This window comes from Oryctolagus cuniculus, chromosome 5 (assembly GCF_964237555.1).
Source record: "Oryctolagus cuniculus chromosome 5, mOryCun1.1, whole genome shotgun sequence".
Classification (NCBI taxonomy): domain Eukaryota; kingdom Metazoa; phylum Chordata; class Mammalia; order Lagomorpha; family Leporidae; genus Oryctolagus; species Oryctolagus cuniculus.
In genome coordinates, this window is record NC_091436.1 from 135,801,535 (window position 1) to 135,825,015 (window position 23,481).

The window sequence follows — 23,481 nt, forward strand, 5'->3', positions numbered from 1 at the left end:
AGGACTTGAACTAACACCCAAGATAAAGGATGCAGGCATCCAGGCAGGGGCTTAACACCTTGCACAATGCCCACCCCCCACCCCAGACAACTATATGATTTTTATTCTTTTAAAGACATTCATTTAGGGGCCGGCACAGTGGCGGAGCGGGTTAGCACCCTGAAGCGCCAGCATCCTATATGGGCACCGGTTTGAGATTTGGCTGCTCCACTTGCGAGCCAGCTCTCTGCTATGGCCTGAGAAAGCAGTAGATGATGGCGCAAGTCCTTGGCCCCTGCACCCTCGTGGGAAACCCGGAAGAAGCTCCTGGCTCCTGGCTTCGGATTGGCACAGCTCCAGCCATTGTGGCCAACTGGGGAGTGAACCAGTAGATGGAAGACCTCTCTCTCTCTGCCTCTCCTCTCTGTGTAACTCTTTCAAATAAGTAAATCTTAAAAAAAAAAAAATGTATTCATTTAGGGGGACTGGCACTGTGGTGTAGTGGGTAAAGCCACTGCCTGCAGTGTATGGGCACCAGTTCAAGTCCCCGCTGCACCACTTCCCATCCAGCTCTCTGCTGTGACCTGGGAAAGCAGAAGATGGCCCAAGTGCTTGGGCCCCTGCACCCACATGGGAGACCCAGAAGAAGCTCCTGGTTCCTAGCTTCAGCCTGGCCCAGCTCTGGCTGTTGTGGCCACTCAGGAAGTGAACCAGCAGATGGAAGACCTCTCTCTCTCTCTCTCTGCCTTTCAAATAAATCTTTTTATTTATTCATTTGAAAGGCAGAGGCAGAGAGAGAGGGAGAAAGAAAGAGAGAGGAAGTCTTTCATCTGCTGGTTCACTCCCCAAATGGCCAGTGCTGGGCCAGGCTGAAGCTTGGAACCAGGAGCTTCTTCCAGGTCCCCCAGGACCATTAGCAGGGAGCTGGATTGGAAGAGGAGCAGCCAGGACCTGAAATAGCACCCATATGGGATGCCAGTGCTACAGGCGGCGGCTTTGCCTGTTACTCCACAGCACTGACAGCAACTATATGCTCTTTTTATCTTTTTAAACATCTACTTGAAAGGCAGAACTACAGAGGCAGAGGCAGAGAGAGAGAGGTCTTCCATCCACTGGTTCACTCCCCAAATGGCTGCAACGACCAGAGCCAGGCCGATTCAAAGCCAGGAGCCAGGAGCTTCTTCCAGGTTTCCCATGCGAGTACAGGTGCTTAAAGAATTGAGCCATTTTCTACTGCTTTCCCAGGCCATAGCTGAGAGCTTGATTGAAAGTGGAGCAGCTGGGACTCGAACCATCACCCATACATGGGATGCCAGTGCCAGAGGCAGAGTCTTAATCCACAGCACCAACACCAACTATATGCTCTTATATTTGAAAATCTTTTATTGACCAACCTCTTACGTTTTCCTGAAGGTACATATATACTAATTGAGATGAAAAATGTCTTTCTTGGGGCCGGCGCCGTGGCTCACTTGGTTAATCCTCCACCTGCGGCGCCGGCATCCCATATGGGCGCCGGGTTCTAGTCCCGGTTGCTCCTCTTCCAGTACAGCTCTCTGCTGTGGCCCGGGAAGGCAGTGGAGGATGGCCCAAGTGCCTGGGCCCTGCACCCGCATGGGAGACCAGGAGGAAGCACCTGGCTCCTGGCTTCGGATCGGCACAGCGCCAGCCGTAGTGGCCATTTGGGGGGTGAACCAACGTAAGGAAGACCTTTCTCTCTGTCTCTAACTCTACCTGTCAAATAAAAAACATTTTTTTAAATAAAAAAGTCTTTCTTGCGATTTTGACTCTTTGTTAAAAATATTTATCGTTACAATTATGAAAAACGAATTTATCAAGCAGCACAAAGATTGTGCAAATTTTTGCATTACGAATTTTTAATAAGCTAGAAGATTGTGTTCATGGTGCATCGCTGAAATAGACCACGTGTCTTTTGACTTCAGCCAGGTAAGAGACCCAGGCAACTTCACGGCTGTGAATTATTATAAGATGGAGAAAGTCCATTGTGAAGGGGAAGGAAGAGGGAGAACCTCTACCGCAGGCGCTCGCTCTGGGAGCCCAATTTTGGGAAAGCTGAGGATCTGAAACTTAAATCCTCTTTGTCAAGACCCAGTGGTCTTGGCGAGTTTTGTTGCTCAATTTGAAGGCTGTAGGCCTGGACGACTGGCGAGAAGTGACAGGGATTCTCAAAGGAAGCGTCAGGGATGCAAGGCCGCGGGCCTGAGGCAGGAGGCCACCACCCGCGCGTGGGCTTCGCGCTGTCCCCGCAAGCGCGCCTCGGGACGCGGCCCGGCCTCCCCCACGCGAGGCGTCTCCTCCGGCTCCTTCCTCACTCTGTCCTCGGCTCTCCCTGAGGAGCAGGAGACCACCGCGTCTCCCCGCACGCGCGGGGGCCATCGCCCAGCTGCTCCCCCCAGCCCCCGGACCCCACGACAGAGCCTCGAGGGGCCGATGCCGCCGCAGCGTCCAGGCCCCACTCGGAGAACAGCGCAGCGCCGCTCGGGTCCCGCCGGCTTGGACGCTGATTAGTTCTGAGGCGGAGCTCGGAAAGCCAGTCAACAACAACGTAGCGATAGTAATACCACCACCACCACCTTCAGGGAGCGCGGTGCTCGTTTGTACGCATGCGTCGACATTTCCCGGCCGGGGACGTAGCACCTGGAAGTGGAAGCGGCGGCCGGGCAGCGGCGAGGGGCGCAAAGCCCATTAAGCGGTGGAAACCGGTACCTGGGAGATAGGAAAGCAGGACCGGAAGCCTCACTAATTGCCCAGCGGAAGGAAAAGGTTTTATTTCCCCGTTTAGACACGCCTGCCCTTTCCTGAAGCCATGCACAGCCTTGGCGACCCCAGTTCTTCAGCCAGCCTATTCCACTGCCCCCCTCCCACCCCTGGGAAAGGTGGCTCAGTGGTCTCGGCACGCGACTAGCTGGCGGTTGGGCTCGAGGCAGGAAGTTTCTGATTGGCGGAGTCCCAGAAGCACCAGGTGAAAATAGCTCCGCCGGCTGAGGGCCCAAGTCACTGCAGAGCTGGGGCCGTACAACAAAATGGCGGCCCCCAGCAACTTCGGGACGCCCTGAAGGGGCAGGCCCCGCCCCCTACAGGTCAGGGGGAAGGGAGTCGCGGGCTAGGTGGGCGGTACTAGGCACGCTCGGTGGGGCCTTCCGGAAGCAGGAAGGCTGGGCTCCGTACGACAATATGGCCGCGCTTATACGCGTGTAGGCGGAAACTCCGCGGCTTCCGGTCTGTAGTGGGGCCTGCGGTGGGAGGGGGAAGGAAGGCGGAGGGAACCATGCGAGGTTCTGAGATCAGCGGCGAGGGTCGTCTCGTGAGACCGTTTCTGAGGTGCGGGCCGGACTGTGTGGGGAGCGAAAACGGGGGAGGGGATATCGAGGAGGCGGTACTGGGGAGACGCGGGCTCTGAGTCTGAGAGGCATGCTCTGGTACCTTATTCCTGAAGGGAAGTGGGGCGGCTAGGGGTCTGACCTGGGGGAGGGGGACTTGGCGGGAAGCTCATCTACCCTGCCGGCGCGACTCAAGGGTGGGATCCGAGAAGAATCGGGAGAGCCCACTGTAGGTCTCACGATCGGTTACAAGTCACAGAGAGCGACCAGGTAAAATCAGGGTGGGGTGAGAGGGAGGGCTCTTGAGGTGTCATACTCCAACCCAGTGCCCTGGTTTGAAGAAGCCCATCAGAGGGTGAAATACGGAGTTAATAGCAGGAGGGGAAAGGAGAATGGATCGTTGAGAGGACTGTTGGATTGTCTAGGAGTTGGGGTGATCATTAAGGGTGGGGTATGGGTTTGACATGTTTCGGGGTGAAAGGGGCCAGACGTGAGGCAGCCAGAGCGAGTGTGTTTTCCGTGTGTGAGGGTGTCATGGGAATCTGGGAAGCGGGACTGGGGTTGGAAGAACCAACTTGACAACTATGAGAAATAGTGGGGAGATGGAACAGAAAGACCGGAAGCCAATGTGAGAGGTAGAGCTGGGTGTGGCGATTGAATGTTTGCGGTTCCCTGTCCTGGGCCACTTGAAGGGCCCGGGAAGGCATCCAGAGCTAATGGTTGCAGAAGACAGGCAGTGAGGACACTGTTGGGCAGGGCTGGGTGTTGCTGAAACCCACGGAGATTGGAAACTGAGCTGAAGGGAGGGGCTATGCTGGAGGGGCTCTTTCTGAGGCCCCATCCCCTTCCAGCAGGAATTCTGAAACCCCCAACACTTCCTCCCTCCGGGGGATTTGATCCCTCATGGCCACCGCTAACAGCATCATTGTGCTGGATGATGATGACGAAGATGAAGCAGTCGCTCAGCCAGGGCCCTCCCACCCACCCCCCACTCCGGCCTCACCCCAGGCAGAAGCCCCTGGCTCCTCTGAGCCCCATGGGGCCGGAGGAAGCAGTAGTTCTGGCGGCAAGAAATGCTACAAGTTGGAGAATGAGAAGCTGTTTGAAGAGGTGAGCTTTAGGGGAGAAGATTCTTATACCCCAGGGAGGGGGATGGCGCACTGGCTCTCTGGTCCTCTCTCCCCCACTAACTGCACCCCCCCTTCTCTCTCTCAACCCCCTCCCTTGTCTCTTGTCCGCTCTCTTCTTCCCCCGAACCCTCCAGTTCCTTGAACTGTGTAAGACGCAGACAGCGGACCACCCTGAGGTGGTCCCGTTCCTCTCCAGTCGGCAGCAGCGTGCCCACTCTGTGTTTTTGGCCTCAGCCGAGTTCTGCAACATCCTCTCTCGGGTCCTGTCCCGGGCCCGGAGCCGGCCCGCCAAGCTCTACGTCTACATCAACGAGCTCTGCACCGTTCTCAAGGCCCACTCAGCCAAGAAGAAGCTGAACTTCGCTCCTGCTGCCACCGCCTCCAGTGAGCCCTCTGGGAGTAATACTTCTGCAGACCCGGCCTCGGAGCCCGGCAATGCTGAGGCCGCTGTCTCCGAGGCCCCAAGGACCCGTGGCTCCCGCCGGCAGATCCAGCGCCTAGAGCAGCTGCTGGCACTGTACGTGGCGGAGATCCGGAGGCTGCAGGAGAAGGAGCTGGATCTGTCAGAACTGGATGACCCAGACTCCACGTACCTGCAGGAGTCGCGCTTGAAGCGGAAGCTGATCCGCCTCTTTGGGCGACTGTGCGAGCTGAAAGACTGCTCTTCGCTGACCGGCCGGGTCATAGAGCAGCGCATCCCCTACCGCGGCACCCGCTACCCAGAGGTCAACAGGCGCATCGAGCGGCTCATCAACAAGCCAGGCCCCGACACCTTCCCCGACTACGGTGATGTGCTGCGGGCCGTAGAGAAGGCAGCTGTCCGGCACAGCCTCGGCCTCCCGCGCCAGCAGCTCCAGCTCATGGCCCAGGACGCCTTCCGAGATGTGGGCGTCAGGCTACAGGAGCGACGCCATCTCGACCTCATCTACAACTTCGGCTGCCACCTCACGGATGACTACAGGCCAGGTAGCGGGTTAGCGGGGTGCCCGTCGGAGGCAGAGGGGACCGCTCGCCCTCTCTGCCAGGGTGTGGGCTGAGTGCTCTGCTGTCATATCTTCCCATGTAGGCATTGACCCTGCACTGTCAGATCCTGCCTTGGCCCGGCGCCTTCGGGAAAACCGGACCTTGGCCTTGAGCCGCCTAGACGAGGTCATCTCCAAATACGCAATGATGCAAGACAGAAGTGAGGAAGGCGAGAGACAGAAGAGAAGAGCCCGCCTCCCCCAAGGCACCTCTTCCCAGCCTGCAGATTCCCCCACAGCCTCCTTGGATTCTGGTGAGGTGTGGAAGGGACAGCAGCCTTCAGAGAGACCTTGTCCTCCCCCTGCGCTGGCCGCTAGGGGTTCCAGGGTGATGGATGGGGGGGTACAGAGGGAATGCAAGAACCAAACCCCCTGAGGCCAGGGATTCCTTAGAGAAACTCCTTTGTCCTCCAGGGTCCCAGTGGAATGGCTTCCCAGGAGTGCCCTACTACCTCCAAAGCTGAGACAGATGATGAAGAAGATGAGGAAAGTGAGGAGGAGGAGGAAGAGGAGGAGGAGGAAGAGGAGGCCACAGATTCCGAAGAGGAGGAGGATCTGGAGCAGATGCAGGAAGGTCAGGGGGAAGATGAAGAGGAGGAGGAGGAGGAGGAGGAGGGAACAGGTATGTAAGCAGCGTGTCGCCCCGCTGTCAGTGCCTCCTGCGCGCGAGCCGCCCGTGGGAGACCTGGCCCTCGCCCAGCGGCGCTGTCTCCCGTTCTCACAGCAGCCGTCCCCTCTCCTTTTCCAGGTGAGGCTGGAGACAGGAGTCCCGGGCCTCCACCACAGGTCTCCACTGAAAAGAATCCGGAACCCGGCCGAGAGCTCGGCAGGTCTCCCAGGGAGCAGCACAACACAGGACTCAAAGCGCTAGCACCCTCACTGTTGGAAGAGCCCGCGGCCCGCCCCAGCGTGGGTGTGGAAAGGAACGGGGAGCAGCTTGCGGAGGTGCCCCCGGAGGAAGAGAGCCCCGTGTCTCAGCTCTTTGAGCTGGAGATTGAAGCCCTGCCCCTGGATACCACGTCTTCCCCTGAGGAGACGGACGTTTCCTCTTCCAGGAGGCACGCGGAGGAGCCCGTCACCACTGTCTTGGAGAACGGGGCAGCCGCGGTCACCTCCACCTCCTTCAATGGAGGTGTTTCTCCCCATGCCTGGGGAGGTGCCAGCCCCCCCTGTAAGAAGTCTCGGAAGGAGAACCGGCAGATAGCGTCCGGGCCTTTAGGAAACAGGTAACAGCGCCGGCGGGGGAAGAGGGAAGGAGCCAGAGGGATGCCAAGGGGCTCTCAGGCTGGACTCCCTCCAGCTCCAGCCCCGTGCCCCACTGTGAATTTGTTTCCGTACCCAGCTGCGTGGACCGGGAACGAGCCGTGCCTGAGAAGAACGGGAGGAGGAGCCGGCCCCTGCCCAGCCCACCCTCCCCGCTGGCTTCCACGGCCTCAGCCGCGGACTCCTCCACGAGGGTGGACTCTCCCAGCCATGGCCTGGTGACCAGCTCCCTCTGCAGCCCGTCGCCAGCCCGGCTGTCCCAAACCCTGCCGGCACAGCCTGCCCGGGCCAGCACTTACAAGGTAAGGGCGAGGCCCGCTGGTTGTCCCGCCCGCTCGAGCTCCCCGGGCGCGCGCCCTGACTGTGCCTCTGGTTCTCCGCAGACGAGCGTGGCCACGCAGTGCGACCCCGAGGAGATCATTGTGCTCTCGGACTCGGATTAGCTGCCCCGTCCTGCCTCCGTTCGTTCCGGGATGACAGTGGAGGGGGACGGGGGCGGGGGACTGAGTGACCCCTTCTGGTGGTTTCTTTTAAAAAATAAGCTTAAGTTTTACACAGAAACGTTAAAAACAATAAAATGCTTTTCTTACTGTATCCTGCCTGTTCCTTGTCTGCCGCTGAGGGCCGAGCTCCGGACTCGGATCTGCCCTTTCCTAGCCTGGCCCCTACACCGCTCTCCTGATGCCCCGGGTCCCCGGTGTCCGCTACCGAGAACTTTTTAAAAAAAAATGTGCTTCGGCCTCCTAACGCGCTTTACTTTCTCACTCCTAGCGGTAGGAGTAAAAGGCCAATCAGGGCCCGACTCGAGGTTATCTGGCCAATCCAGGCCCGGAGGAAGGGGGCGGGGCTTCGAGGGTCTGTCAGCGCTGGGAAGAGGACTCTCGGATCTCGCAGACCTGCTAATGGACACGGCTCGGAGGCGGGGCCTGGGGAGCGGCGGCCAGGACTCGTCGCCAATGGGAAAAGGCAGGCTGGTAAAATTAAAGGGGAAGGAAGACTTCGGCCGAAACAAGTTCCGAGTCTCCGGCGGAGGAGGGGGCCTGACACCTTTAAGGTGGGATGAGGCCACGGCTCTTTAAAGGAAAAGCAGCCGAGTCGGCCGAGTATTGCCCAGCGGCACGGGCGGGGTGCTTGTCTGTGCCTTTAAAGTCGGAGGGACGGGAGGCGGAGCGGAGGCGGAGGGCGGAGGGAGTCGGCGCAAGATGGCGGCGGGAGGGGCCCAGGCTGCAGCTCTGGCCGCCGAGTGAGGGGCGGGGGGGGCCCGGGGGCGCGCGGCCCGGTAAGCGGGGACGCGCGGGGTTGGGGGGCGCCTTCCGGGTGGGAGAGGAGGCCGAGGTAGCGCTTGGGGCGGAGCAGGCGGGGGCGGGGTCCGGCGGGGGCGGGGGTAGACAAGGGGCGGGGTCGAAGGGATCAAGGGGGGCGGAGCGCAAGGCAGGTTCAAAGGGGGCGTGGTTATAGGTGAGCTGGGGCGGAAGGGGCGTGGCCTCGGGAACTGGGGGGCAAGGGGAGATGGAGGTGGTGTTCTGTGGGGAGGCAGACGTGCCTTCTGTCGAAAAGGAAAGCACCAGACACCCAAAAGGTGGATTTTGGGAAGTCAGGCTCCCAGGGTTACAGGGTCTAGTTCCAAGAGAAGGCACCCCACTCCCTAGGAGCACCGTATTTCCCTAACCTCCCAGGAAAGGGCCCTGAATTCGGAGTCAGGACACCTGCATTTGCTGGCAGTGGCACTTGCTGGCTGTGTGACCTTGAACGATCTCTTAATCATTCGGAGGCTCAGTTTCCTCATCCACCAAATGGGTTGAGAGGCATATCTGCCTGAGTTGTGGGGAGTTACTCAGGTGACCAGTGTGAACATGTTTCTAAACGGTGAAGGGCTGTGTCGTTTTAAGGTCTTAGCGCTCTTCTCTCTTTTTTCTCCCCAGAGACCCCCCCGGCCGCCCTTCTCCTTCCTTTGTTCCTGTGGCTGGGGGGGGTATCCCCTCCCACCACAACATGGAGCCATCTCCTCTCTCCCCCAGCGGGGCCGCACTCCCCCTGCCTCTGTCGCTGGCTCCACCCCCGCTGCCCCTGCCTGCAGCCGCGGTGGTACATGTGTCCTTCCCCGAGGTGACCAGTGCCCTCCTGGAGTCCCTCAATCAGCAGCGGCTGCAGGGCCAGCTCTGTGACGTGTCCATCCGAGTGCAGGGCCGGGAGTTCCGGGCTCATCGGGCTGTCCTGGCCGCCTCCTCCCCTTACTTCCATGACCAGGTCCTACTCAAGGGCATGACCTCCATCTCACTACCCAGTGTCATGGACCCCGGCGCCTTTGAGACTGTCTTGGCCTCCGCGTACACTGGCCGCCTCAGCATGGCTGCTGCTGACATTGTCAACTTCCTCACGGTGGGCTCCGTGCTCCAGATGTGGCACATTGTGGACAAGTGCACTGAACTCCTCCGAGAAGGCCGGGCCTCTGCCAGCACCACCACCGTCACTACTGCTGCAGCCACCTCTGTCACTGTCCCTGGTGCCGGCGCCCCATCAGGGAGCGGAGGCACCTTGGCCCCCACCTCCGTGGGCTCCGGGCGCTCCCATGCCTCCAGCCGGGCCAGTGAAAATCAGTCTCCCAGCAGCAGCAACTACTTCAGCCCCCGGGAGTCCGCTGATTTCTCGTCTTCCTCCCAAGAGGCATTCACGGCTTCTGCCGTGGGCAATGGGGAGCGGCGAGGAGGCGGCCCTGTATTCCCAGCCCCCGTGGTTGGCAGTGGGGGAGCCAGCTCTGGGAAGCTGCTGTTGGAGGCAGACGAGCTGTGTGATGATGGCGGAGATGGGAGGGGTGCGGTGGTCCCTGGGGCTGGGCTCCGGCGACCCGCTTACACCCCTCCCAGCATCGTGCCGCAGAAACACTGGGTCTATGTGAAGCGGGGTGGGATCTGCCCAGCACCAGCACCCCTTGTTCCCCAAGACCCAGACCTAGAGGAGGAGGAGGAGGAAGATCTGGTGTTGACCTGTGAGGATGATGAAGATGAGGAGCTGGGGGCTAGCTCTGGGGTCCCATCAGGGGGAGGGCCTGAGGCCACCCTCAGCATAAGCGATGTCCGGACTCTGACGGAGCCACCGGACAAGGGGGAGGAGCAGGTCAACTTCTGTGAGTCCTCCAATGACTTTGGCCCCTATGAGGGTGGGGGTCCTGGGGCCGGGCTTGACGACTCAGGGGGGCCGACCCCCTCCTCCTACGTCCCCTCCCACCCCCCAAGAGCCCTCCTTCCCTTGGACATGCAGGGCAACCAGATCCTGGTTTTCCCGTCATCTTCGTCCTCCTCCTCCTCCTCCTCTCAGGCTCCAGGCCAGCCACCAGGAAGCCAAGGGGAACACGGGCCGACAACGCTGGGGGGCACGTCCTCCGCGGGGAGCCTGGGCGTGGCCAGCACCCCCGGGGGGACTGGCAGTGGGGACGGAAACAAGATCTTTCTGTGCCACTGTGGAAAAGCTTTCTCCCACAAGAGCATGCGGGACCGGCACGTGAACATGCACCTCAACCTGCGGCCCTTTGACTGCCCTGTGTGCAACAAAAAGTTCAAGATGAAACACCACCTGACCGAGCACATGAAGACCCACACAGGCCTCAAGCCCTACGAGTGCGGTGTCTGCGCCAAGAAGTTCATGTGGCGAGACAGCTTCATGCGCCACCGGGGACACTGTGAGCGCCGGCACCGCATGGGTGGGGGTGGGGCCGGACCCGGACCTGGACCCGGACCAGGACCAGGGGGGCCCACCGCACCAGCCCTGCCGCCCAAAAGAGAGTCCCCTGGAGCTGGTGGGGGCAGCGGCGATGAGGCGGGTGGGGCCACACCCCCGTCCAGCCAACGCGGCTGGTCCCCCGCCAGTGTCCCCAAGGTGGAGATGGGCTTCAGTGGGGGTGGAGCAGCAAACTGAAGGGGCAGGCTCCTTGGAGTAGCTTCAGAAGAGAGAACAGGAGCGCCGCCATGGCCCCTGGGTGGTTTCCCACCACCCTTACTGTCTTCCTTGTATCTCTACGGACTTGTACATATGCTGGAGGGGGAACCACGGTGCCTCCCAAGGTATCCCTGGAGCTAAGCCCTTCCTTCCCCTCTGATGGGTACACCCAAGCCCCAGCTCCGCAGAGCAAGGCGCACATTGTGGTGGGGAGGGGAGGGCAGGGGTTCGGCATCCTGGAGTCAAGGGTTAAGGGTCAGGTGATTGTAGTCTGTGCCTGAAGTCTGTGTTTGTGTCGTCGTGGAGACCAGGCCTTTGACCCCCACCCTTGTCCTAGAACCTACCTTCTGTGGCAGGAAGCATCCCTCATTTCTGTCCTGTCTCAGCCCGTGGGGATCCCCAACTCCGTTCTCATGGGGTGTGGGTGGAGGGCGAGGGAGTGAGTCTTAGGAGTACAAGGTTTTAATTTTTTTAAACAATAATTAAAATATTTATTGGTCATTTCACTTGGCTTCCGGACCGCCCCTATGTGTTTGCTGGTTACCCAGCAGAGGTAGAGGAAAGCTAGGATAATGGTTCTGGGGGAACGGGAGGGGAGGGGCGGGCAGGTGCGGGGAGGTTCTCTGAGAGGGAGCCTAGGTTCCGGGAGGGTTCCAACTTGGCGCTGCTGGGTGGTCCAGGAGGGCGCGGCAGGGCCGAGGTGCCCACCTGAACTGGGGAGGATGCTCCTCGGTCCCTACGTGGCCAGTGCGGGAGGCACCCGCTGCCCACGCACGCGCCCTCACCTAACCGAGCGGGGATTTCCTCCGTCCGGTTCTGCTGGCTTTCGGAGGAAAGTGAAAGTGAAAGAGGGAACTGGAACAAGAGGCTTCGGGGCTGAGAAGACTGAGGAGAGCGCAGCGCCATGAAGCCCCTGTCCCTGCTCGTCGCCGTGGCTTTGGGTGAGCGACCCCCGCGACTCCTCGCCCGGAGCTGCGAGATGGAAATGGAGGGAGGCGGTTGCATCCCGCGCCAGGGTGAAGGGTGGGTCACCCGACGTCCCGGCCGCCCCCCTCACTCGCGCCGCTCTCCCCCAGGCCTGGTGACCCGCGTCTCGGCTGGACCCGCGGTGATCGAGTGCTGGTTCGTGGAGGACGCGCGCGGGGGCGGCCTGAACAAGAGGCCCGCGGCACTGCTGCTGCGCCAGGGACCCGGGGGACCGCCGCCCCGGCCGGACCTCGACCCTGAGCTCTACCTCAGCGTGCACGGTGAGTCTTCTGGGACTCGCCCTCCCCTCTGCCGCCCCACCTGAAGCCCCTGCCCTTTGGATAACCTCAGTTTCCCCCTCGGTGACTGAAGCTGGCCCAGCCTCACCTCACTACCGGTAGTCCGTGCATTTGAAATTCCCCGAACGCTGCCCTTCCAGCCCCTTTCCCCGCCGTGCGCCTACAACTGCAACTCCCCTCCTGGGCTCTCGCAGATCCCGCGGGCGCCCTGCAAGGCGCCTTCAGGCGGTATCCCCGAGACGCCCCTGCGCCCCACTGCGAGATGACCCGCTTCGTCCCGCTCCCGGCCTCCGCCAAGTGGGCCAGCCGCCTGACCCCGGAGCAGGACTGCCCGCGGGCCCTGGACGGGGCTTGGCTGATGGTCAGCGTGTCCAGCCCGGTCCTCAGCCTCTCCAGCCTCCTGCGACCTCAGCCGGAGCCTCAGCCGGAGCCGGCTCTCATCACCATGGCAACAGGTAGCGGGGTGGAGGGAGGTGGAGATGGGCGGGTGACGGCTGCGGGTCCCGATCGGCCGGCGACTCGCAGTGCGGACCAGGTTCAGTTTCCGCTTTTGTAAAGCGGAGTGGGTCGGCCTGAGCTACTCTACCTCTACCGCGCCTGCCACCCAGCAGAAGAGGGCGGGAACCGCGGCGGGGCGGGGCTTCCGCCCCGGGGCCTCAGCCCTGCGAGGTGATGGGGCAGGGAGGGGCTCGGGAGCGGAACTTCTGTCTTCGCTTCTCCCCGAGCTGTGCCTTGCCAAGCACCCTCGCCTTTGGCAGTTCACCTGTTTCAAAATCCAGCCTCCGAGCCTCGCCCGTGCCCACCCCGCGCGCGGCGGCCGCCTCCCTCAGGCGCACGGGCCTGCGGTGGCTCGGCTCGCCCGAAAGAGGGCGCTAGCGGGCCGTGGGGCCGCGGCGAGAACGGCGGAGCCCGCTCAGTGCGCAGGCCCAGGCGGTTCGGGTGCCCCCGGGGCCCTGGGGCGAGCCTGTCGCGGGGCTCGGCCGGGGTGCGGAGTCGGGGGCTGGTTTCTGCCTGGGCTGCCGGGGAGCGTTCCCGCTCCGTAGTCGGGGCCAGGGTAGCGGCCTGGCCTCCCTCAATCTCGTTTTAGTTAACAGCCCAGCCCGTAGACAGGTGGATCACAGCCGAGCCCCTGCACCCCGCTTCCGCCGTGCTCTCCTCTCTGCGGGTCACCCGCAGGACCCGGGGAACGGACGGCCCCCAGCCCGAGCCCCCAGTTCTGCCCAGGGCTGCGCTCTTAGCCCCAGCGCCTCCTGAGGCGGGGCGGCACTGGGGAGGGGTGTGTCGGAGGGCTGCGGGCTTCCCGGAGGTGGGGGGCGAAGGCGCTTCCAACTGTGAAATGTGGATGCTACTTCCCAGCTGCCTTCCTGTTGTTGTGACTCTCAGGGGAGGCAGTGTGTTAATTTATTCACTGAGTCAATAAACATGTATTAGCACCAAGAATAAACTGGGGCTCAGTAATTCGCAGTCCAGGCTGCAAATAAGAATCTTCCTGAAAGCTAAAGAATACCCACACCAGTGGGTATACTCTCTCCAGGCCAATTACCAGACTCTGTTGGGTGGCCTGGAGCACTATTTATTTTTCAGTTTTATAAAACTCACCAGAATGTTATGCTTGAAGAATACAGCATATGAAATCACAAGAAGGTCCAAATGAAGTCACTAGGCTTCAAACGTATAATACATTATCAGATGCAGCAAAATATTAATTAACCTGAATTCCGCATCAGAAAGAAAACAGGTGTGGAAAATAGCTAAGTTTACTTGAGAAACAGATGTACTGAAAATAGAAAGTGTAAGGATGTGACAGTACAAATTAGAAAAGCCAACACTTACTAACTTATTAACTAACCTTTTGGTACTTAAACGTTTTATTTTTATTTATTTTTTTAAAGAAAATTTATTTATTGGGGCCAGCGCTGTGGTGCAGTAGGTTAAAGCCCTGGCCTGAAGCGCCAGCATCCCATATGGGCACTGGTTCTAGTCCCAGCTGCTCCTCTTCCAGTCTGGCTCTCTGCTGTGGCCTGGGAAAGCAGTAGAAGATGGCCCTCGTCCTTGGGCCCCTGCACTTACGTGGGAGACCTGGAGGAGGCTCCTGGCTTCAGATTGGTGTGGCTCTGGCCGTTGCGGCCATTGTGGAGTGAACCAGTGATGGAAGACCTCTCTCTCTCTCTCTACTTTTCTCTGTAACTCTGTCTTTCAAATAAATAAAATAGATCTTTCGATTTTTAATAAATCTTTATTTTGCAGAGGCAAAAAGACAGAAGAGATCTTCTGGCCCCTAAACTTTTTTTAAAAGACAATTCCTTCTACCTTATCCAAATGCACTTCGTGTGTATGACATCCATGAAGTGACTTCAACTTAAAACATTCAGCAAAATCAATATTTTTGTTATACAGGAACATGTCCTTAATAAATGTACAAGATTTTCCTTTTTCTAAAACTGTGAAAATATGATCATTAAGAAATTTAATATTTTACTTATTTAGCCTTCCAATTAAAATTGGAATTCTGGCGGTCATTATCTATTCTGGGGCTTGGGAATATAGAAATTTAAATGATTTGGCAATTGACAGAAATTCAATTACTTCATACTAGCTTTTTTTAAAAAGAAATTATTTATTTATTTGAAACTCAGAGTTACACAGAGATAGAAGGGGAGGAAGAGAGAGAGGTCTTCCATCTGCTGGTTCTCTCCCCAATTGGCCGCAATGTCTGGAGCTGCGCCAATCTAAAGCAAAGAGCCAGGAGCTTCTTCTGGGTCTCCCATGCGGGTGCAGGGGCCCAAGGACTTGGGCCATCTTCTACTGCTTTCCCAGGCCACAGCAGAGAGCTGGATTGGAAGAAGAGCAGCCAGGACTAGAACCGGCGCCCATATGGGATGCCGGCACTGGAGGTGTCGGCTTTACCCGCTATGCCACAGTGCTGGCCCCTACTTCAAACTATCTTAAGTGGCTTTTCCTTTCTGGTTCCAAAATACAAACAATATGCCTTTCTTCAACACACTGGATTCCGATAATCACTGCCACACTTCATTGGAATCAAATTAAATCTCCCTTTTAACGAGCAGGTTAAACTGTTTTTCATTTAGGGCTGATCAGTGATGACAGGCTTTCCTGAAACCAATCTCAAAGTATCACTCAATTATGCTGAAGGAGACAATGATGCCATTTCAAAAGGTAGCATTGGACTATCTAGGCCATCTGGTCAAGAAAATGAAAATATAATGTTAAAAACAATAAGTAAACTGTAAGTTAAGTTAAAAAACAAAACCCTCTTTCATAGTAAGCATGCTCCTTAACTTTTATTTCTTTCCCCTGGCAAAGCTTTGACTATTAATGAACCTCAGTTAAACCTCAGAACCCAAGCAATTGTTTCACAAGCCCTGGAGTACTTTCTTTCTTTCCTTTTTTGGACAGGCAGAGTGGACAGTGAGAGAGACAGAGAGAAAGGTCTTCCTTTGCCGTTGGTTCACCCTCCAATGGCCGCCGTGGCCGGCGCACCACACTGATCCGATGGCAGGAGCCAGGAGCCAGGTGCTTTTCCTGGTCTCCCATGGGGTGCAGGGCCCAAGGACTTGGGCCATCCTCCACTGCACTCCCGGGCCACAGCAGAGAGCTGGCCTGGAAGAGGGGCAACCGGGACAGAATCCGGCGCCCCAACCGGGACTAGAACCCAGTGTGCCGGCGCCGCAAGGCGGAGGATTAGCCTAGTGAGCCGCAGCGCCAGCCAGTCCTGGGGTACTTTCAAGGGTTGAAGAGATGATCAGGTAGATGTACACCTGCTCTAAAGGGCGTCTGGGCAGCGTGAGGGGCAGACCAGCTCATGCCAATGCAGGAAGTGCAGGTGGGGTCCCTGATGGTTCACCAGGCAGGAGGATGGTCCGCAGCTCACAAAGCAGGCCAAAACCAAGGACCTGTGTTCTGTCTTTTCAAGATTTTCTGCTTGATAAGGGATTTCAGGAAATGGATGCTGTTGTTTTGTGTGACATTTCTCCAATGCTGAGATCATTGATAATCTTGCTAATATACATTTATACATTTTTAAAAATTTCTTTCTTTATTTGAAAGACAGGAAGAGAGAGAGAGAGTGAGTAATCTTCCATCTGCTGGTTCACTCCCCCAGATGGCCACAATCCCAGGCTGGGCCAGGCCCAAGCCAGGAACCAGGAACTTCTTCCAGGTCTCCCACCTGGGTGCAGGGGCCCAAGCACTTGTGCTATCTTCCACTACATTCTCAGGCCGGAAGCAGGGAGCTGGATCAGAAGAGGAACAGCTGGGACACGAACCGGTGCCCATATGAGATGCCGGCACTGTAGGCAGAGGCTTTACCTGCCAAGCCACAGTGCTGGCCCCAATACATTCTTCCTTACTAAGTAGCTTAGCGTGTTTGTTGACAAATCTCCTTTCTCAACATACTTTGTGTGCATGCTGTTTAGTTTTCACCATTCGAAAACATTGCTATCAAAATCTCAAATTTACAAAAGTAGGGATAGGATAATGGAGCCCTCTGTGTTTACCCTGCCCGCTTGTGTAGCTATTACATTTTACCAAAATCTTCACTTATCCTACCTCTCCTCCATGTTTTTTTCAAAAATCATTTTAAAGCACATCCCAGGCATCCTATTATTTTACTCATAAATTCTCAGTAAGCATCCCTGAGGATAATTTGTGGGAGGCAGGGCTAAAATTGCTTCCAATAACCCTGTTAGCTTAGGGGTTAAACTTTAAACATCTTCCTGTGGATCTTTTCCACCAGTTCAATAGGTTTTTGGATTTTGAGAAACTAATTGAAATTTCAGACCTTCTTTCTTTTCTCTACTGAACTAAGACAATCTGATGAAGTTGAGAAAACTTTTTTAAAAGATTTATTTATTTGTTTGAAAGGCAGAGAGTTTCAGAGAGAGAGAGAGAGAGAGAGAGAGACAGACAGACAGACAGACAGAGAGATCTTACATCTGCTGGTTCACTCCCCAAATGGTCACAATGGCCAGAGCTGCCGATCTGAAGCCAGGAGCCAGGAGCTTCTTCCAGGTCTCCCACATGGGGGCAGCGGCCCAAGCACTTGGGCCATCCTCCACTGCTTTTGAAGGCGGGTTGGCAGAGAGCTGGATCGGAAGTGAAGTAGCTGAGACTTGAACTGGTGCCCACATGGGATGCTGATGTCCCAGGCAGATTTACCCATGATGCCACAGCCGGCCCTGAGAAAACTTTATAGGCCTCAGCAGCTGGGATTAAAAAATAACGAGAAAAAAATGACTTCTATGTATAGAACCTCGTCACTTGTAGGAGGGAACAGCAGTGGCACTGAGCTTGAAGGACATGGAATATGTGGATGTTAGAAAACTGGAAAGACCCGGCGCCGTGGCTCAATAGGCTAATCCTCCACCTTGCGGCGCCGGCACACTGGGTTCTAGTCCCGGTTGGGGCGCCGGATTCTGTCCCGGTTGCCCCTCTTCCAGGCCAGCTCTCTGCTATGGCCAGGGAGTGCAGTGGAGGATGGCCCAGGTGCTTGGGCCCTGCACCCCATGGGAGACCAGGAAAAGCACCTGGATCCTGGCTCCTGCCATCGGATCAGCGCAGTGCGCCGGCTGCAGCGGCGGCCATTGGAGGGTGAACCAACGGCAAAGGAAGACCTTTCTCTCTCTGTCTCTCTCTCTCACTGTCCACTCTGCCTGTCAAAAATAAAAAAAAAATAAAAAATAAAAAAAATAAGAAAACTGGAAAGACGTGGGAAATGGATGGAATTGTATGACCTAGGCAGAGCGGTGCTCAGGGATTCAAGTTGCTTGTTTCTTTGAAAGCTAAGCCACAACGCCAGCCCATGATTCAAGTTTCTTTGGGGTACAAGAGAGGGACTCTATGTGGCTGGTTCTTAGGGCATAGGGGAAATATGAAGAGATGATTAGGGGCTGGATTTTCAAATATGTTGAAAGTGAGAGGGGCCAGTGCCATGGCGCAGTAGGTTAATCTTCCACCTGCAGCGCCAGCATCCCATATGGGCGCTGGTTCTAGTCCTGGCTGCTCCACTTCTGATCCAGCTCTCTGCTGTGGCCTGGGAAAGCAGTAGAAGATGGTCCAAGTCCTTGGGTCTCTGCACCCACATAGGAGACCGGGAAAAAGCACCTGGCTCCTGGCCTCAGATCGGCACAGCTCCGGCCGTTGTGGCCATTTGGGGAGTGAACCAACAGAAGGAAGACCTTTCTCTCTGTCTCTCCCTCTCACTGTCTGTAATTCTACCTCTCAAATAAATAAATAAATAAAATCTTTAAAAAAAAGTGAGGCTTTATTCTGCAGATGACAGTGAATGTCAGAAGTTGGGTGTATTTTGGGGGAGGAGAAACATTATTCTAAAAAGCCTATTCTTTTGATTCTTATAAAAGGTAGGTGAGGGGGCTGGTGTTTTGGCACAGTTGGTGAAGCCACTGCTTGTTGTGTTGCCAGCAGCCCATGTGGGCATGGGTTCAAGTCCTGGCTGCTCTGCTTCCAACCCAGCTTCCTGCTAATTCACCTGGGAAAGCAGCAGATGATGGCCCAAGTGCTTGGGCCCCTGTACTCACAAGGGAGACATAGATGAAGCTCCTGACTCCTGGTTTTGGCCTGCCCAGCCTCAGCTGTTGTGGCCATCTGAAGAGTGAACCAGCAGATGGAAGATCTCTCTCTCTCTCTCTCTCTCTGTAACTTTTTAAATAAATAAAAATCTTTAAAAGAAAAAAAGTAGGCAAGGATCAGATCATTGAACTAGTAAGCAGAATATAGGTCAAGAGATTTTCCCAAGATACCTAGCAAGCCCATGATGGTAATGAGAACAGCAAGAGCTAACATCATCAAGCATATTCTAGATACCAGACCCTGTTCTAAGCAGTTCTCTGCACAGTCTCTTTTATTCTGCTTCATAATCGTCAGACATGGGTATTAATGCTATCCCCAGATTGCAGATGAAGAAATCTGAGGCACAGAGCAGTTAGGTAACTTATCCAAGGACACACAGTTTGTAAAAATCAGGGCTAGAAATTGAACTGTGTCGTTAGCTGCTGACTTCCCAGGTAGCTTGGTTTTAAACAGGCCAGGGACCTGATCGGACTTGTAGCCACACGTTTGACTTCCACGTGAAGGAGGAGTTGAAGGGGAGAGAGACTGAGGATAAGGCAGACAAAAGAGGAAGCTGTTGTCATTTTCCAAAAATATGTTGATGAGAACCTGAGTGAGTACCGGATGTGAGATCTGTTAGGGTCTGGTGGAGACAGCACACAATGTGTGATTTCTGGGAACCCGAGGCCAGGGACTTCTGTCTTGCTCACTGTTCTCTACTTCTACATGATTATATCCTGAACATCCGTGGTGCTTAATAAATACTTATTGAATGAGCAAATGAGAGGAGGTCTGAGTGCCTCCAAGTGTTTGCCCTTCGTGTCTGGGGGCTGATGGTGCATTCTTCACAGCCAGGAAAGGTGGGCGTAGGGGCAGCGTGGGCGTGTTGGAGAGATGTGATGTGTTGGAGCCCATGAAGTGTGCCTGGCAGACAGTTAAGTGTGAGCAAAACGAGCAGCAGACGTAGTGCATTTCAGGCTCTGTGGTAAGCACCTGCCATGGATTGAATCCCAAAGCAGGAAGTTACTGGATTCGGGTAGCAAGAGAAGTTAAGTGATCTACTCCTCACAAGGACCCCAGGAGGTAACTAATATTCTTATCATAACTATTTTAGAGATTAAGCTGAGCCATGGAAAAGGGACCCAAGACTATACAATTAAGCTGCTGAGTTTGTTTTGTTGTTGTTGTTGATTTATTTATTTAAAAGAGAGAGAGAGAGTGAGCGCTTCCATCTGCTTGTTTACTCTTCGGATGGCCACAACAGCCAGGGTTGGGCCAGGCCAAACTCAGGAGCCTGGAACTCTCCCACGTGGGTGCAGGGGCCCAAGTACTTGGCTCATCATCCGCTGCCTTCCCAGGTGAGAAAGTGAGAGAGCTGGATTGGCAGTGGAGCAGCTGGCACTTGAACAAGTCTGGAGTGTCGGTGTTGGGTGTCGCAAGCAGTAGCTCAACTTGCTGTGCTGCAGTGCTGGCCCCTAGAGTTGTTTTGAACGAAGACAGCGAGGCTCCAGGCCCTTAACCATTGCGCTACACTGCTTCAGGAGACAAAGGTGTCTGTGCAAAAGCCAGACTTCTGGAGTCAGTAAATGTTCTATACAGTAGCAGAAGGGTCGACAGCCGTAGCTTCATCGGGAACCGGGGAAGCCCTGGCTTTTCACGGGTGGTGCCTGAAGACTGGGTTGGTACAGATGGTGTCAGAAATGCCCTCAGATGTCACTGGCCCCAGAACCTGAGTGGGCCGTGTCTTCAGAGCCGGCTTCCAGGCCTGCACCCGCTCACCATCCCTGGGCACCCTTACACTAGAAAGGTCTCACCCTCAGCCACACCGGCTCCCACCCAGTCCCAGGGCAAAGGAGACCTGTAGGGAGGCCTGGCAGAGATGAGTATCAGAAAAGTTGTCCTCAGGGGTGGGAAAACTGGAATTCAGGGCTCCCTCTAACTCCACTTCTCTCCCTCTCCTTCTCTCCCTCATGCCCACCCCCCTCCTGTCCTTCCCAGCGGTACTGACCGTCCTCACCCACACCCCTGCCCCTCGAGTCCGTCTGGGACGAGACGCCATGCTGGACTTGAGCTTCGCCTACATGCCCCCAACCCCTGCAGCTGCTACCTCGCTGGCCCCAGGCCCTCCTCCCTTTGGACTCGAGTGGCGACGCCAGCACCTGGGTAAGGGGCACCTGCTCCTGGCTGCAACTCCTGGGCTGAATGGGCAGATGCCAGCTGCCCAGGAGGGGGCGGTGGCATTCGCTGCTTGGGACGATGATGAGCCCTCAGGCCCATGGACCGGAAATGGGACCTTCTGGCTGCCTGCAGTGCGGCCCTTTCAGGAGGGCACCTACCTGGCCACCGTACACCTGCCATACCTTCAAGGGCAGGTCACCCTGGAGCTTGCTGTGCACAGTGAGTTGGGGATGAAAGTCGCCAAGGGTAGAGGGTGGGACCTGGGGTTAGGGGGTACCCTGGGAGGGATGGGGATGCTGAAGAAGTAGTCAGGCAAGGGAAGCCGGTGGACGATCGGTGGCCACCTGAGGAGCTACGGGACAAAGGCAGGAAGGTGAAGTGAGGGTCCCTGAAAATTGGGGGGAGGGTTAAACGGGATTCCCGTGAAGCACCAATGGGGAGATAGCGGGGGTCCCCATGGCAGAAGAGAAAACCTGGCTAGAGCCCCGTATGGAGGCAGCTAGGGGAGGCGGGAAAACCCAGGACCTCAGAGGGAGAACGTTGTGGGTCCACTCTCTCATGCTCCGTTCCTACTCTGCCCAGAGCCCCCCACGGTGTCCCTGAAGCCCGCTCCCGTCGTGTGGGCTGCCCCCGGGGAGGCACCCCCGGAGTTGCTCTGCCTCGTGTCCCACTTCTACCCTTCCGAGGACCTGGAGGTGGAGTGGGAGCTCCGGGGCGGCGCCGAGGGCGGCTCGCGGAAGGTCGGGGGGCAGAGCTGGCTCTCCGCCCTGCGCCACCATTCCGACGGCTCCGTCAGCCTCTCCGCGCACCTGCGGCCGCCTCCGGTCAGCGCCGAGCAGCACGGGGCGCGCTACGCCTGCCGCGTCCTCCACCCCAGCCTGCCTGCCTCGGGGCGCAGCGCCGAGGTCACCCTGGAGGTGGCAGGTGAGTGTGTGTGTGTGTGGGGGGCTCTGGGGAGCCTGGGCCAGCGGCGGGGACAACTCGGAGCTCACGAGCCCCTTCCGCGTGCCAGGTCTCTCGGGGCCCTCGCTGGAGGACAGCGTCGGCCTTTTCCTGTCTGCTTTCTTCCTCCTCGGACTCATCAAGGCGCTGGGCTGGGTCGGTGAGTGTGGTTCTCAGGCGGTGGGCATTCCCCCCACCCTGCCCCGCGAGCACTCCTACAGCGTTCCTTCTCATTCTTTCCCCACAGCTGCCTGCCGGTCCACTCGTCCGGGTTCAGAGGAGAAGGTAACCGCACTCAGCCTCCCCCTGTCTTTCTCTCATTGTACCCTCCTCCCCAGCTGTCACCGCAGGAGAGGGGGCCCAGACCAGGAATTCACGGAGCTGGGTTAACTGCCTGCAGGCCCCGTGACCACGCTGCTGAGGCTACAGCTGTGTCCTTGGCTGTGGGGATTGAGTTTATTTAAGCTGTGCTGTCCAATAGGAATAGAACGTATACATTTATATATGTAAATTTAAACAATGTGGTTAAACAGGCACAATTAATGGAACAAGACACTTTAAGTAATATATCCACATACTGCCATTTTACATGTAGACAATCAGTCTTGTTTGCATTCTAAGTCTTCACAAACAAGTGTTCATTCTAGATGGTCAGCACATCTCCTTGGGGACTGGCTGCCCTCCACACGGGGGTGGGGCCTTTGGAGACTCAGTGCCGGGCTGGCAGGCAGTCAGCAAAGCCCCATGCTTCTCCCACAGAGGTTCACGTTTGTGGATGGGCCCCTCAGCCTACCTCCTTAAGTCCCCCAATTCCTTACCCCCTTCTTGCTTCTCTTCCAGAAAACCCAGTGAGGGCACCCGCCACCACCACGCGGACGCCTCCATCATCTCTGGCCCGAGCTACTGCAGTGGCCCCGCAAAATATTACCGCACCATCTGCTCCTACTCCCTCGTTTCCCGCCACTGAGTGGCTTTTCTAAAAGACACAAATCACAGGGCATTCATCTTCGAACTCTAGGGCAATGGTTCTCACAGTTTTTGGTCTCAGGACCTCTTAGAAATCATCAAGGACCTCAGAGAGCTGTGTGCATGACGAGTAGCGCTATTTACCGTATTTAAAGCTATTTACCGTATTTAAATGACACGCACACGTCCCATTTGCTGTGAGGGGGACGGTGTGGCTTCACATCAGGTGGCTTTCTGGGCAGCGCCACCGCACACTCCCTGAAAATGATGCTGGACACGATGTTGGCGCGATCCGCTCTTGATTCTACATACCCCCCCCCCCCCAGAACTAGACTCGGGGGCCTCGGGGACAGAGACCACACTTGAAGAACCAGGGCTCTAGGGCCAGATCCATTCTTCTGGCTCCTGCCAACGTGTCCCCTCGCGCGGGAGCCCCCAGCCTCCTCCCGGCGCCCCTTCCACAGGACGGTTCTCCTTTCCCCCGGTGAGCTCAACGCCGCCCGCCGGGCCCGGGCTCGGGCCCCAGCGCTCTGCCCCCTCTGCTGGTCACCCCTCACGCTCCCTGCGCTCCAGGCCGGGTCAGCCTCCTCGTCCTCCCGGGCTGGGGGCTTCTCCAGGGCAGGCAGCGGCCCGGCGACGCCCACCAGAGGGCGCTCCTCTAAAAGCTGCTGATGCTGGAGGACGGGAGCGGCGACCGCGCGGCTTAGGGACTCTGAGGGGCGGGGGTCGGGTCTAATCGTGTGGCAATAAAGTTGTCTTCCGGTACTTCCAACTGGATCTCATTCTGCCCCAATGAACCTTCCAGTCACATCGGGCCCCGATCTCCCAAAGGGGCCCAGAGCATCCACCACCCAGGCGAAACAGTTTGAGTGCT

General features: G+C 57.1%; 3 protein-coding genes and 1 long non-coding RNA gene across 14 annotated transcripts; 3 read left to right on the forward strand and 1 right to left on the reverse strand.

The window, feature by feature from the left end:
* Window positions 1-2,823: 2,823 nt before the first annotated feature.
* Window positions 2,824-7,329, forward strand: DAXX (death domain associated protein). 9 transcript variants are annotated; one of them, XM_017345027.3, is made up of 8 exons: window positions 2,824-2,962; window positions 4,172-4,430; window positions 4,585-5,416; window positions 5,517-5,731; window positions 5,887-6,094; window positions 6,221-6,698; window positions 6,815-7,037; window positions 7,119-7,329. In XM_017345027.3, exons 2-8 carry the CDS (start codon window positions 4,224-4,226, stop codon window positions 7,176-7,178), a joined length of 2,223 nt encoding a protein of 740 aa, XP_017200516.2. In that variant the 5' UTR covers window positions 2,824-2,962; window positions 4,172-4,223; the 3' UTR covers window positions 7,179-7,329. The 9 variants fall into 9 exon arrangements, with proteins under 9 accessions (XP_017200516.2, XP_051710808.2, XP_017200517.2 ...); XM_051854848.2 differs by having other exon boundaries at window positions 2,841-2,962; window positions 4,175-4,430; XM_017345028.3 differs by having other exon boundaries at window positions 2,942-3,080.
* A 296-nt stretch (window positions 7,330-7,625) lies between these two features.
* ZBTB22 (zinc finger and BTB domain containing 22) lies at window positions 7,626-11,174 on the forward strand. Of its 2 annotated transcripts, none has more exons than XM_008262782.4 (2): window positions 7,626-7,789; window positions 8,658-11,174. In XM_008262782.4, the coding sequence occupies exons 1-2, from the start codon at window positions 7,638-7,640 to the stop codon at window positions 10,645-10,647; spliced, it is 2,142 nt and encodes a 713-aa protein (XP_008261004.3). In that variant the 5' UTR covers window positions 7,626-7,637; the 3' UTR covers window positions 10,648-11,174. The 2 variants fall into 2 exon arrangements, with proteins under 2 accessions (XP_008261004.3, XP_002714511.1); XM_002714465.5 differs by lacking the exon at window positions 7,626-7,789 and adding an exon at window positions 7,901-8,014.
* Window positions 11,135-12,160, reverse strand: LOC103349735 (uncharacterized). The gene is made up of 2 exons (XR_517879.3): window positions 12,022-12,160; window positions 11,135-11,640 (listed from the first exon to the last, which is right to left on the reverse strand). It is a non-coding gene; the product is annotated as an uncharacterized lncRNA (long non-coding RNA).
* Window positions 11,470-23,372, forward strand: TAPBP (TAP binding protein). Of its 2 annotated transcripts, none has more exons than XM_008262783.4 (8): window positions 11,470-11,609; window positions 11,745-11,915; window positions 12,128-12,388; window positions 20,520-20,918; window positions 21,282-21,623; window positions 21,712-21,801; window positions 21,889-21,926; window positions 22,482-23,372. In XM_008262783.4, exons 1-8 carry the CDS (start codon window positions 11,573-11,575, stop codon window positions 22,491-22,493), a joined length of 1,350 nt encoding a protein of 449 aa, XP_008261005.1. In that variant the 5' UTR covers window positions 11,470-11,572; the 3' UTR covers window positions 22,494-23,372. The 2 variants fall into 2 exon arrangements, with proteins under 2 accessions (XP_008261005.1, XP_051710816.1); XM_051854856.2 differs by having other exon boundaries at window positions 21,712-21,797.
* Window positions 23,373-23,481: the final 109 nt, after the last annotated feature.

What these genes read in the sequence shown, in the direction of transcription:
- DAXX (XM_017345027.3), top strand. Translation starts at nt 4,224, where the DNA reads ATGGCCACCGCTAACAGCATCATTGTGCTGGATGATGATGACGAAGAT. An exon ending in CCTCCTTGGATTCTGGTGAG is followed by an intron (nt 5,732 to 5,886) that starts GTGTGGAAGGGA and finishes TTTGTCCTCCAG; the next exon opens with GGTCCCAGTGGAATGGCTTC. An exon ending in TCCGGGCCTTTAGGAAACAG is followed by an intron (nt 6,699 to 6,814) that starts GTAACAGCGCCG and finishes TTCCGTACCCAG; the next exon opens with CTGCGTGGACCGGGAACGAG.
- ZBTB22 (XM_008262782.4), top strand. Translation starts at nt 7,638, where the DNA reads ATGGACACGGCTCGGAGGCGGGGCCTGGGGAGCGGCGGCCAGGACTCG. An exon ending in GGGGGCCTGACACCTTTAAG is followed by an intron (nt 7,790 to 8,657) that starts GTGGGATGAGGC and finishes TTTTCTCCCCAG; the next exon opens with AGACCCCCCCGGCCGCCCTT.
- TAPBP (XM_051854856.2), top strand. Translation starts at nt 11,573, where the DNA reads ATGAAGCCCCTGTCCCTGCTCGTCGCCGTGGCTTTGG. An exon ending in CCTGGAGCTTGCTGTGCACA is followed by an intron (nt 20,919 to 21,281) that starts GTGAGTTGGGGA and finishes TACTCTGCCCAG; the next exon opens with AGCCCCCCACGGTGTCCCTG. An exon ending in TCATCAAGGCGCTGGGCTGG is followed by an intron (nt 21,798 to 21,888) that starts GTCGGTGAGTGT and finishes CTTTCCCCACAG; the next exon opens with CTGCCTGCCGGTCCACTCGT.